At 37.9% G+C, this 13,645-nt stretch overlaps 1 protein-coding gene across 1 annotated transcript; it reads right to left on the bottom strand.

The window, feature by feature from the left end:
• Nucleotides 1-3,939: 3,939 nt before the first annotated feature.
• Nucleotides 3,940-12,554, bottom strand: casp3a (caspase 3, apoptosis-related cysteine peptidase a). Its single transcript, XM_042433907.1, has 6 exons — nucleotides 12,357-12,554; nucleotides 11,837-11,985; nucleotides 6,290-6,418; nucleotides 5,965-6,140; nucleotides 5,741-5,852; nucleotides 3,940-5,634 (listed from the first exon to the last, which is right to left on the bottom strand). Exons 1-6 carry the CDS (start codon nucleotides 12,401-12,403, stop codon nucleotides 5,402-5,404), a joined length of 846 nt encoding a protein of 281 aa, XP_042289841.1. The 5' UTR covers nucleotides 12,404-12,554; the 3' UTR covers nucleotides 3,940-5,401.
• Between the last annotated feature and the right edge of the window lie 1,091 nt (nucleotides 12,555-13,645).

Raw genomic sequence — 13,645 nt, 5'->3', positions numbered from 1 at the left:
CAATTTTTCAACCTGTACATATTTCAGAAAACCACTTAAATACATTGTTTCAGTAGTTGGCACATTGCAGTTTATAATATAGCAAATGGACTGTTCCAGTTCCAATGGTTTTTGATTTATTGGGAAAATCGCAAAAAGTATTACAACTGTCCCTGGTCTCCCCTATTCAATCTATAATATTAATTTCACTTTGATTTGGCCAAACTCTAAAGTGATTTCCACTTATCCTTCATTATGGGACAAAGTCAGACCTAAATGCACTTCTTGAGTATAACGTTTAAATCTGCAGCATCAAGTTTAAAGTTTAAGAGCTCTGGATGTGGGAGGCATTGAGTGGTAAAATAAATATGTTAACTAATTACGAATTAGTTTTTTAATAAACGAATTTACGCAATCAGCAATTTTATGCCAGCATTCCTCTCTCGCCTTATTTGCAGCAACAGCATTGCTTTTTGCTGTGAAAATGTATTTATATTCTTCATAGCTCTCCATTATAATGACCTGTTCCTCCTGATTGGAGCAGGCGGCACATGATCGGTCCGTTTTGTGCGGAAAAAGAGTCAAATGATGCACCAAATGCCCCCTTTCATGCGAACGCGCACAGAGTCTGAAGCAGAAAGCCTGAGTTAACAAGGACATTTCATAACCACCATCGTGATACCACTTATCTCTGATTGTGAGTTTGGGGTTTGTCTAACCAACTCACACAAAGAAAGCCTGGGTATGTTGAACTTACTTTGTAGTAGCCTACACCTCTCTGGAGGCTTCAAGTGTCCACATCACACTTGTTGTGATGTATACTTGCCCTCAATTGGCTCCACACTAGTTGTGATGTCACAAATCATGCCTGTAGACATGCCCCTTTAACTCAGATTTAAGGTGAGCACAGAGAAACACATTTTTGACTGAGGTAACTGTTGTTGTTTTTTGGAAAAACCATAACAAATAACAGACACAAATTGTTATCCAAAGCAGAGTATTTTATATGTCTTAAATATATCTTTAACTTCATTGCAGAAATCATAAACAAACCCCCCCAAAAAACCCATTATAAAATATATTATAGGGGAGAACAGGGTTGGTTGTCACATTCGTTAGATGTTGCTCCCTAGAGGGTGCTGTTGAAAAAAATGTTGGTACTGAAATTTTCAGGATTGGGGTCAGAGGTCACCTACAAGGTCATTTGAGGAGTACGAAACTTGACATTGAGGTGAGAGTTTTTCATGTCAAAATGAAAATATCCAGCTCTTCAGTGTTTCTCTTCTAGGCTTTTACACAGTGGGTTTATAATAAAACAATTGTTACCATTAAAAAGTATGAGGGGAAAGCTATAGTTTAGATTTTTCTTAGCTACGCTACAACATATGGTTGTTAGCTTTGCTGGTAGCAAAAAAATCCCAGTTGGGAATGCTTGTCACATTCTCTTCAGGGTTGGTTGTGACATTCATGAACATTCAACATGAAATTAAACTTTTAAAATTATTTTTTTAAATTGCCTCCATTTATTATTTTCCCCCATTAAAATAACAAAGGGACAACCAACCCTGTTCTCCCCCACTAAAACACTATAAAAGTCACATAAAACAATCTACATCAGTGACTGCTTAACATAAAACCTGTTGTACATTATGCCATCATTGTTCAGTCGTCAATGATTTAAACAAGAGCACCGTCATCAACCACCAATATCACACGGAAGACTGATCATCAGCTCATTCATCGTGAGAATTCCTCACCCTGTCAGACCTGGTCTTTAGTAGTCTCCATCCAGAGGGAGATTCAGATATTTAATACCTTACTTAACAGTTTTTGTTGAGGCTACGTAGTTGATATTAGACATTATTAAGCCATTGGTGTGTGTAGTTGTATTGGACAACATTATATTATATTATATTATATTATATTATATTATATTATATTATATTATATTATATTATATTATATTATATTATATTATGTCCATCCTATTCACATATGTGCAAGAGCAAACAAATTTGAAACACCATACAAAATCATGCAATCCAGTATAAAAACACAATAAAATTCAGTCTCAAAAACTGCCACAGAGCTGAATAATAAATCTTTGAATAAGTTCTACAATGGTACTATTTATTAAATGGCTGCTGTACTGGATTGCATTACAATGCAATGATAGAAGGGTTTCTCAAGTATTTACTCAGTATTTTTTGGCAGAATTCAAACTACATTCAGTTGTTTAAATAAAGGTGTGTCTGCTCATTAGCACCTCCATGTGGAACAACTCGCAATTAACATGCAGTTTGCAAGTCAACCCCATAAGGATACAAACTTAATTGCACATTAATTGTACAAATGATGCCCTGTGCTTATGTAATATTGAGGAGCAAGATCATCAGTGTTGAATTTGAAAGCAATTCTAAACTTTAAAACTCATTATAGGTGAGGAGTAAGAGTGAATATGTGATTCAAAGAGTGTTTATTTGATATCACTCTGGTTCTCTGTTCACACTGCTTTTAGGTAAGGGGCTGCTTGGACTATAGCTGACATGGGGACAACCAGATAACCAGTCAGCTCCCAGTAAATACACACTGGTGTGTTTATCTACCGTATAGTCACCATAGGTAGGCAGCACAAAAGATAAGATGAGGCCTGATGTAAACAATAACCACAATTACAACATTCATATCAGATTGCAGTGATTTACTTTTGATTTCTAATCCTGCAGATTTGATCCAGTCACACATATAGCATCTTCTTATCAAGGGTGAACAAGATTAATACACAATATGTTTGTATAAAGATAGTTTCAGGTGGCAGTGTTGAGGTCTAACTTGTTAAATCAACATCTATTCTGAAGATATACTGTATTTAGTTGGCATAAACGGGTGGTTCAGAACATTCAACATGTAGTAAGCAGCCTGTTGTTTGTGAAAGCGGTATAGGTAAAGTGCTTCTGTGCTGGCAGTGAAGGAATCTGAGGCCCAGTTTTATTTGGCCCAGGGCCTCAGGATCTGGTGGCCCAGTTCTTCACACCTCCTGGTATGCCAAATCTGGAGTAATCCTGCCTGTTTACACTTGTTACGCCCCACCCTTAGTCGGCCCTATGGGGCGAACAACACTCCATTTACCCAAAGTAAAACCCTAACACCTTTTAAAATACCCAAACCATGGTATTTATTAACAAAAACATACAAAACAACCAAGACACTAAATAAATACTATAAACAATCAAAATACAGAAACACTAAATAAAATAAAATCCCAGGCGGAGAGGAAGCAAGACCAGCAGTCCACAAACAAGAAGCCTCTCTCTGCAACTGGAACCAGGAGCATTCAACCCTTCCTCCCTGGCCAGGTGCACCTCATTGTGGACTGATTATGTGGAGGGGACCTGGGCAGAGCAATAGATAGGAGAGGAAGAGGACAAGAAACACAGGCAACACATACAGCCATAACACCACCACCCTTAAAACAATGAATAGTTTGTCCTGCAATCACACGAGTACAAAAACATTTAAAATTCAATGTGGCACTAATATAGCACATCACAGTTCACCGTGACAATTACCACCTATTTATTCATCGCAATACATTTTATTTTGAAATTAGTTGACTGCTACTTACCAAGGCTGTATGTTAAGGTAAAACACAGCTAAATATACAGACCAAAATCATTCAGTCCACACCTGCTGATCACTTCACCACCTGTGAGCATATACAAAATTCATATTGTACTTGAGCTCTTGCTCCTAATACTTGCCACTTATTACACAGACAGTTCCTCAATATGAATATCATTGGGACTATTGCTGACAAAAGGTGTCAACCTGGGTCCAGACGGTGTACACAAGTAGTTGTATGGGAATGTGTGTACTTTAACTTAAGGAATACATTTTGATGAAGTTAATATTGTTGCAGTCTATGAGCCAAAAACAAAATGAGACTGTTTTACAACACAGAACAATGAAAAGTGGTCTTTATTTTCAGGAAAAAAAACATTTGCACCAACCTCACAGGATAGCTGCTTACAAAATAGTGACATGATAAAAAAAAATCCAAGGAGTGACAATAGCAAACTGGCATATTGATATCACTAAAAAACTGGATTGTCAAACAACAGCAAAGTGATTTAATGTATTTTGCTGTAAATATTTAATGCAATCAGTTGACTTAAAAATGACCTGGACTTGGATCAGTACACAATCATATTGTGCTTGTGTGCCTGTAACGAATAACACATTTGTTGATTTTCATACACATTTCCACAAAAGTCTGTAACTACTGAAGCAATCTGAAAAGGAATCCACGTTTCCGCTGGTCTTTAAAAAGTACAAGAAATACAAAAGCAACAGCCCAATAAGAAATGTAAAGTTGTGTTCAAGTATGAGTACCTCTGTAAAATATGCCTGACATAATAGCACCTTGCAGGTTAAATGGTTTTACTCGTGCATGCTACAAAAACTGGGCTAATTTTACATTCACAAGCAACAGTTCATACAAAGAAATTCATGTTTAGAAAATAAAGAAGGCTATGAAAAATATTAAAAACAGAATCCTGAACTTTATCACTAACAAACAGACAGCTTATGGATGTTTCTGAATTTGCAACACAACATTATCCTTTAAATTTACTTACTGAGTACTGGTGTTGTTTGTTTAGGATTTGCATAAATTGTCGTGTACAAATTCACTAAATGATTGGTTATTTTTGGTTGTGCAAACTGTGCAATTGTTATATGTTTACACTTTCTCAGTAATTTAAACCAAAGAACAAGAATGTATACAAAAGAAAAGAAAAAACAAGCACAGAAATTACACACATGATCCCTCATCACAGACTGTTGTGTTGCTTAGATACTGAGCATAAAATAAACTGCTGAGTCATAAAAATGTTGGTGTTGGAGAGCAAGAAGCCCATCTATGGTTTCATAATTAAACAAATACAGAAGGTCAAACTTCCTATCAAACTGGCTCCAGATACATTTCCCTGAAATGTGTGTATTGTAAACAGCAAAGAGACGTCTACTGGTAACAAATTGTGAACTTGGAATAACAAGGCCAATTTTATCTAAGATTCGTGATTTTTTTTTATGTCGCTATTTTTAAAAAAAAAAAAAAAAACCTTTTTCAGGTTAAAAGTTTAAAAGAGAACACAAAATAGTTTTCCTGCTGGGTTACAAAATTTAATTGCCGGATATGTCATAACTGTAGTCAACACAGAGAGAACCTTATAATGCGAAGCTTGTGAAATGTGACAGCAGTTTTACATCACATCTACTCTCCCAGAAATATGTAAGCTGAGCTTTCGTGAACCAGTGTAAACTAAAATAATTCAAAAACATCACCCCGTACAAATCCCTCAAGCTTTTCTTCTGCAGATGACGGCCTGCCAGGCTAAATTCTTCTGATGTAGAGACAGCATCAAGGAGTAAAATACATCTCTTTGGTCAGCATTGACACAATGCATGGGATTTGTTTCCTTGCATCAAAACCGGGTGAATTGGAGACAGACTCAAACTCTACCGCCACCTTGTGGTTCACTCGTGTCATGATGTGCTGGAGCTCCACTCCTTCTTTTCCGTATTTGCTCATCATATCGCACAGTGACTGGATGAACCAGGACCCGGTCATAGTATTCCTCCAGGAGTAGTAGCCTGTAGACATGTAAGTGAAAGAATGATGAGAGTGTCAGTGCAAATAATAAAAAGGAAACAATGAGTTTACAAAAAGACCTGTGTGAGGGCAGGTATGACTATTAACCTGGGGCTGTGGAGAAGGCATAGAGGAAGTCTGCTTCCACTGGGATCTTGGTTTTGCCATCGTCCGGGCTGTCTGCTTCAATGCCTGCATCCAGTTCAGTACCTCTGCAAGCCTGCACCGTGCGCACAGAAACAAAACAAGATCTGGTTACAGGTTGGATACTTTAAGCGAAAACCGAGGTCAGTGAGTGCAGGAGGGGATAAAAAGACAAACTCTTACAATACCTGGATGAAAAAAAGTTTGGGCTTTCCCACGAGTGATTTGCAGCGATCGCCCCGAAAGAGTGATGTGAGGTGTTTGAGCTCTATTGAGCTATCTGTACCAAAAAACACACCTTCATCTCCATGACTCAGCAGAACACAGATGAAAGATGCTGAGCAGCTGTGATCTTCCTTTGACACTGAAAAAAAAAGGAATTGTACTCTTTATTACATTTTTTAAACAAGCTAATACGTAAAACAGCAATTGAAAGGAGTCAATCGTTTGGAGCCATAGTATTCATTAGTGTGTGTGTAAAGGTGATTTCTATGAATTCTGAATCATACTTACCGGCAGTTAAAACCTGTGTCATCTGGTTGACTGACTGGTCATTGTAAACCTTCACTTTATAACCCAACTTGCCAAACACTTTCATCGCGTTGGCTGCATCTACGTCTGTACCATTTCGTTGATTCATGCCTTTAAAAAAAACAAGAACAGATAACATTTTTTGTGGTTATTTGAAGAACACAACAAACACACAACTGCTAAAATAATTTTAAGGGACTCACATCTCTTTTTCTTACAAGCAGATTTTGTCTTTAGGACACAATGTAGGCAGTTTAATACAAATGATATATTGACCTTTTCCCTAAAATGTTAATTCTGACTAATTATTTCCAATAAAACTTTTATCTTGCCACTAAATCAATACTATAAAAATAGTGTATTATTTTTTTAACTCTTAGCTATACCTTGTTGAACCTTTTCAACTCAGAGCTACTTCACCCAGACAAGTTTCTCCCTCCAAGTGTGCTGACTAATTCTTGTTGGATGGAGACTTGATTTGACTTTTGTTTACAGCTGAATGATGCTACCTTTTGACAAAGTTGAGGAAGCACAATTATGTTTCGCGCAGTCAGACTACACCATCTAGCCACCCGGTCACTGCCGATCTGAAACCTTTGGGTTTAAGTTTATTAGCCTCAACTTTGTTTGTCTCTTTGTGAGAGTGAGGCTACTCTGGTATTTTATACACTAAATATTCATTCACTCTTGCACAAAATGCTGCATTTTTCTGAAAACATATGTGTGCATCAATGCACTTTAACAGGATTTTTTTTCTTGTTCGAACAGCTGGAACTATTCACAGAATTTAGCAATACAGGCTTAACCACTGTTGATATTTACCCCACTTGTATGCTGTACTTGCTCTCGGGGCATTGAACCATCTGTTGATCAAGCAGTCATGTGTATTCAGTTAGTCCTGCTAGACAGGTTTGTCAAATATGAGTCTGACAGTAAAACAAGACTATCATACTGCAGCTCTGATGCTCTGTGGGAGCGCAGACTGGAGCTGTATCCACTTGCATTGATATCCAAGGTCTTCTCAGCCAGAATACTTTACATCAGACAATGTCCTGTTTCCCTCAAAGGCAGACAAGGACTAAGGTTAATGTAAAGTTTCATACAGTATCTCCACTTATTATAAGCCTCAGGTCTTTATATGCTCAGTGAAGGAAGTGAACAAACACTCCCCTACAGATCCTGTACACACAAAGGATGTATACTGTGTGAAAACAGCTGCAGTGTCTGTCTTTCTTACCTCAAGACTACCAGAATATCTGTGTTTTGCCAACAGAAATACATGTAAATAATGTAATGTAATAAATGTAATAAACTTGGGAGAGGAACTAATCAAACCGTGGGTACCCATGTGATAATGTGATGCATGTCAAATCACACTGCAAGTCATGCGGGTCCATGAAATTCCTTATGTGCCAATGACAGTACGCTGCACAGGGATCTAATGAATTATTATCAAATGCGAGGCTACATATACAAGGATTATTGCGGCTGCCTGCTTATTCTCATTCTCTAAAGTCAACATTAAAAAAGCCACAGAGGGCAACCAAATCAAACTAACCTGAACATCTAATTAACTAGCAGGAAGTGTGGTGGTTTATCATTAAATGGTATCCACAGCAGCAAGTGTAATTGGGTCCCCTAGCTCACCTGTCATCTCATGTGGGTGCGAAAGCAAGGGGATGGAGGTGTCTGATCTGCCATATTGTACAATGAGATGGTGAAACCTTACCTACTGTTATCTCCACAAACATGTAGCTTTGAGTCTCAAACCAACATGTCAGTTTCAGTAAAGACAGGTCCACCTACCAAACACAAACTTATCCACAGACAAAGGCCAGGTGTACATCAACTGGGAACTGGAAACACTATGACAGGGATATCACAGGCACGTCTGACGCTAGCTAACCTTCTAACTACTAATGAAAGATTCAACAGTGTACATGTGAGCCAACTGACCCATCAACTGTAGGCTAACTTGTTGCTTTAGCCCACATTAACTAAGCATTTCAAAATAACACTTAAGTTCCCAGTGTGGCTTTTTCTGAAGGAGGCCCAAGAGAGGATTGTTGGAGAATAACCATGGTGCTAAAACATACTTGTCGACATTGGGCTTTGAAAATAATGGAGATTTTCCAGGACTTCACCTGACCATAACTTTTACATGATGAGAAGGGTTTCTTCTCTAGGCTCAAGAGATCTAATCACCAGGTGCCTTTATTGCCTGCCCTGCTGTAATCGAACGGATGGTTGATGTGTTCTTTGTGCCTTTTTGGGCACACTTATGTTTAACAGACCTAGCATGCTGGTTAACATCATCCTTCCCACCATGACCAACACTAACGTCCATCCTACACACCTTGCAAAATGCACGGTTGTTTCCTAACACTGCCATTCGGGAACTATTCCTTTGCATGCCTTTTGTCAGAAATGGGAAAACAGTCTCCAAGGTATTTAAATATTTACACAGAGATTTTGTTTTTTCTTTTACTGGTGTCTCACCCATTTCGTTAAGGGACAGTTACTAAGGTCAACAACCTTTTAATAGCTTAAGAAAACACCATGTTAATAGAGTTGTTGTGTAGTGTTAGGACCTGTATTAAAAGATCTGTAGATCCTTTTATAACAGGTTTCAATCTTGTGCTTTGTTAGTGGGGATGACCTTTAGTGCACACTTGAATTTGCAAGTGTACACTTTGGACATTTTACAAACAGACTGGGCCTTTAAAAATATTTACCAGAACAGTAATTCATCTAGATACTGGTGTAAGTTCCTTACCAGTTTTCCTGCTTTGAATTTGTTCATGTCTCTCCATCACCTGGGCTGCTTCTATGTGTTTCCCTTTCCTCAAACTTTTTCTTTCAATCTTGAATTGGTTGCATCTTCTTTACTCTCTCATTGTTTTTCTTTCAACACCATAACATCCTTCAATTCTTCCTCACTTCTGTCTCCTCTCTCTTAATTCCTTCATTCACACTCTGGAAAAGTAAGAAGCCTTCCTTTTAAAAAATCTGACAGAGCATGAAGCAGAACTTTGACTTGTATAGTGTCAATTTCAGTAATTGTGGACAAACAACACACAGTGGGAATGAATTAGCAGTCAAGCTATCCAATCTATCAAGCTACATTAATATTACTGTAATGTAAAGCAGCAGCACTAGATTGGACTGGATGGTTAAAACAACACTAATGTCAATTTAAAAAAACTTGGGCTCCACTGAAGAGTTTTTGCTAGCGAGTACTTAGTTGTATTTTGTCTAACAGATCATTATTAGACGCCGCACATGTTAATGTCATATAGGTTCCTCTAAACTCTGATTAATTTGTTTGTCCTATGAAAGCGGCTCCAATCTGCCTGCTAGCTTCAGTACAGAGGATATGTTTGTTTTAAACAACCACATAGCACAGGTGACTGGTGGTTTGTTGGTTGTTCCTTGTTAACAGTAACAGCTGTCTCTGTGTCTCATAGGAGGATACAATGTTCAAATGGAAAACAAAATGAGCACTCCTAGAAACTGCAGTATACAGCCAGTCTGAGCTGAGCCCCCGGGAAGAGCTCCAGGCTCTGAAGCCAATCTGACATAGCGGTCAAACTGTGGAATAACTACTTCTGGGTCCGACGGGGAAAAGGAATGGCTTTAAAACGGTAGATACATTTTTCTGAGCATCACAACCCCTGCAAAATGAGTCATTTCACTGTCAGAATTTGATCCATTCAGAGTGTGTGTAGAATGTTTTCATCAGGGTAATTTCTTAACAGCAGGAAGTGGCTTTTTTGGCTTCATGTGCCACTCAGCAACTTTCATAGGAATGTACAGAGCCCCGCCTCCAATGCTGTGTCCAGTTCTCTTTATACATCCATGATCTGAACCACTAACAGCTGTAAAGTGATGAAAATTTGTAAACGCCACTTCAGAATTTGAGAGGTGTGTAAACGCCATTTATGTGTGTTTAGCTAGTTAGTTAACGGGGAAAAATGGGAGATTTAAAAGGGAAAATTACCAAATGGGAGCATGGTAGGAGATGGGTTGAAAATATGGGAGAAACCTGGGAAAAATAAGGGAGTTGACAGGTCTGCCCTAATATCAAGAGAGAATGAAGCAGTATGGCCAGGACCCTCCGAGTGGCACCTCAGTGGCGGTCTGTGGCACCTCGGTGGTGGCCTGTGGCCTGTGGCACCTTGGTGGCAGTCTGTGGCACTCTTGTCAGCAGTTGAAAGACTTGCTGTCAGGTAGGGCGGGGCCAAACTCCCTGGTTTGTTTTCATGACAGGTCAGCAGCTGTAAGTCTGTTTTGGGATGGTTGTCGAGAAACCATGTTCTACTTTCTTGTTTTTCATTCATTTTATGTAATTACTTCCACCAAGGAGGTTATGATTTAAAATAAAAAGGAATAAAAATACACTCTTTCCTAAACCTCCATTGTATTATTGCAAGAGTGAAATTGTGTTATGTACACATAATTGTGTAAACACAGGTTTAAACATAATTGAGTGAATATACGTGTAGTAACATGTAGGCTACTTCATAAAGAAAAAATGAAATAATTAAATATTATTTATCTAAGCAGCAGCAGCATGACAACTGACACTGACATGGTTAGATGGTGTGTAGATTCAAATTGCAGATGTTGTGGTTACGAGATAATTGTCTTAACCAGCATTACTTTATTTAATATTTTACAACTTAATCAAGTCAGTGTCAGTCATCACTCTGCTGCTGCTTAAATGTCATAAAAAAGTTAAAAGCAAACAAAATTGTAGATGAAAATGTGAAAACATGTAGCTGACTTTTTTTCCCATAATTTAATCTTTTATTTATTAAGTGGCCTACATGTTACTAAACTTATGTTTTAACCTGTGTTTATGCAATTATGTTTACATAACACAATTTCACTCTTGCAAAAATAAAACAGAGGATTAGTGTCACTAATTGGCACTCGGAGGATCATGGCCTCTCTCCAATGACGACATCAAAGAAGGACTGCAAGTAATTACTTCCATTACCTTGTAACTAATACTATAATTTATATTTTGATTTACTGAATTAAATGTAAATAAGCGTCAAAAACCCTAAGGGTATTTAGTTTACAATGATATAGAGAATGAAGAAAAGCACAGAAATTCTCACCTCAGGGGTTATGTGTAGGGCCACAACTAACAAATATTTTCATTATCGATTAATCGAAAATTGTGAAAAGCGTCGATCCCTGTTTCCCAAAGTCCAAAGTGACGTCTTTGAATATTTTGTTTTGTCCGCAACAGCTCACAACCTAAAGACATTCAGTTTACTGTCATATAAAACTAAAGAAACCAGAAAATATTCATATTTAAGAAGCTGGAATCAAAGAATTTCCATTTTCTTCTTTAAAAATAACTCAAAATGATTAATTGATTGTTAAAATAGATGGTGACTAATCGATTAATCAACTAAGTACTGCAGGTCAGGTTGTGTATTATTCACAGCAGCTTCAATTTGAATATGTTTCATCTGACTGACCCCAAGCCCTAAGCAAATGACCAAAACCACAAACCTGTTCTTCTATCAAAGTTCTTGTTGTTGATGATGATGCATTGGCCAATGCTGGGGAACTTGAGGCTATATCTGAAGCTGTGGGAGTGGGGCTTAGCATCCACATCCATGTCCATGGGAGCAGGGGCAGAAGAAGCAGACCCCTCCGGCCTGAAGGACAACAAACCATAACAAGGTTTATAATGTTATATAAGAGCAAGCAGCAAATAATGCGCGACACACACGGAGAGAGAAAGGGGACTTATTACACAGGAAGCATTTAAAATATCAGTTAACTACAGGCCAGCTTTAGTGCTTTGTTTCATATAATAATAAATAATTCAATGCTCCGGCGGTTTATATAAATATAAACTAGCTAATATGTAGTTAACAGTGGGTGAATTAATTTACTAGTTACAAGGTCGTCAGCAGTCTTGGAAACTAACGGAGATGACCAGTTTCCGCAACAATGCAAACAATAAGCCGCTGTATATAAAGAAAGCTAACGTTAATTAAAATTAGCCAAAGTGACCATTACTCACTGTTTTCTTGCATCTGCGTGGTCCTCTCCGGGTCTGTTAACCGACATGGTTCAGATTCAGCTATTTAATCACAAAACACAGCTTAAGATTGTACGCCCTGAACGGTAAGCAGGAAACCTTGCGAACCACTGAAACCGATGGCAAGTTGTGTTCAGACAGAAGTAGCTGCGCTTCGCTAGTAAACAAAGATGCTGATGTAATGCTGAGGGGCGCTCGTTTTACTCCCCGGCGCCTGCCGCGTGGGAGGCGACTAAATCTGTAACCAGGATCTTAAAAATACAGAGGTCATGGTTTCAATTGAAGAAAAGTATACAGCAGTGGTAGAAGAAGTACTCAGATCCTTTACTGAAGTAAAAGTACCAATACAGCAATGTAAAAATACTCGATTACAAGTAAAAGTCCTGCATGAAAGATCCTACTTAAGTAAAAATACATAACTATTAGCAGCAAAATGTACTTAAAGTATTGCAGTAAAAGAAGTGGTTTGGTCCCTCTAACTGATATATTACTAAATATGATATCATTAGATTATTAATACTGAAGCATCAGTGTGTAAGCAGCATGTTATTGTTGTAGCTGCTGGAGGTGGAGCCTCCACTTCTTTATATACAGTTAGCTAGTTTAGTCCAGTGGTTCCCAACCTAGGGGTCGGGCCCCTCCAAAGGGTCACCAGATAAATCTGAGGGGTCGTGAGATGATTAATGGGAGAGGAGAGAAGAAAAAAAATAAGTTCTGATACAGGAATCTGTTTTCAATTTTTGTACTTGTTCTCTAATCCTTGATTTTTGGTGAAATATTGAATCATTTGAACATTAATCGAAATGGAAGCATGTGAGAAGTTTAGAGGGAAAAATCACTATTTGGTGGGGCTGTTAACAACTCAGACATTGAGTTTATCGTCTTTGGGACACACATGGATTTTTAAATGACATTTAATGTCACCTGTTGACAAAAGGAGGAAACATGATGCTAGCTCATTATTGTGCTTTAGCAATAAGCCTTTTTATAAAAACATTTTTGAGATATCAAGGTAGGGATATAACAGGTGTAAATAATAAGTCATGCTGTCATTGCTTACTGGGACAATTTCAAATGTAGTAGTATGTAGTTTTTCCAGGTCTATATTTGTAAAATGACACCTGTCAACAACAGGGTGTGGCAGCCTAACAGCTGATTACTATCTCATAACTACAGAGTTCAACATTCCCACATAGACTTCAGTAAGATATTTTTCAGAACGCTTAATATAACCCCAGTCAAATTGGATGTTGTCTGCACTTAAAAGCTCA

Source organism: Thunnus maccoyii, chromosome 2 (assembly GCF_910596095.1).
Source record: "Thunnus maccoyii chromosome 2, fThuMac1.1, whole genome shotgun sequence".
NCBI classification, from domain to species: domain Eukaryota; kingdom Metazoa; phylum Chordata; class Actinopteri; order Scombriformes; family Scombridae; genus Thunnus; species Thunnus maccoyii.
Note: the sequence above shows the minus strand (reverse complement) of the source record. Positions and strands in the feature narration are given on the sequence as shown.

Coding starts and splice junctions, on each gene's coding strand:
- casp3a (XM_042433907.1), bottom strand. CDS start 12,403: ATGTCGGTTAACAGACCCGGAGAGGACCACGCAGATGCAAGAAAACA. Junction 6,419..11,836: donor GAACTTTGATAGAAGAACAG/GTTTGTGGTTTT, acceptor TTTTTTTTAAAG/GCATGAATCAACGAAATGGT. Junction 5,853..5,964: donor CCAAACTTTTTTTCATCCAG/GTATTGTAAGAG, acceptor CGCACGGTGCAG/GCTTGCAGAGGTACTGAACT.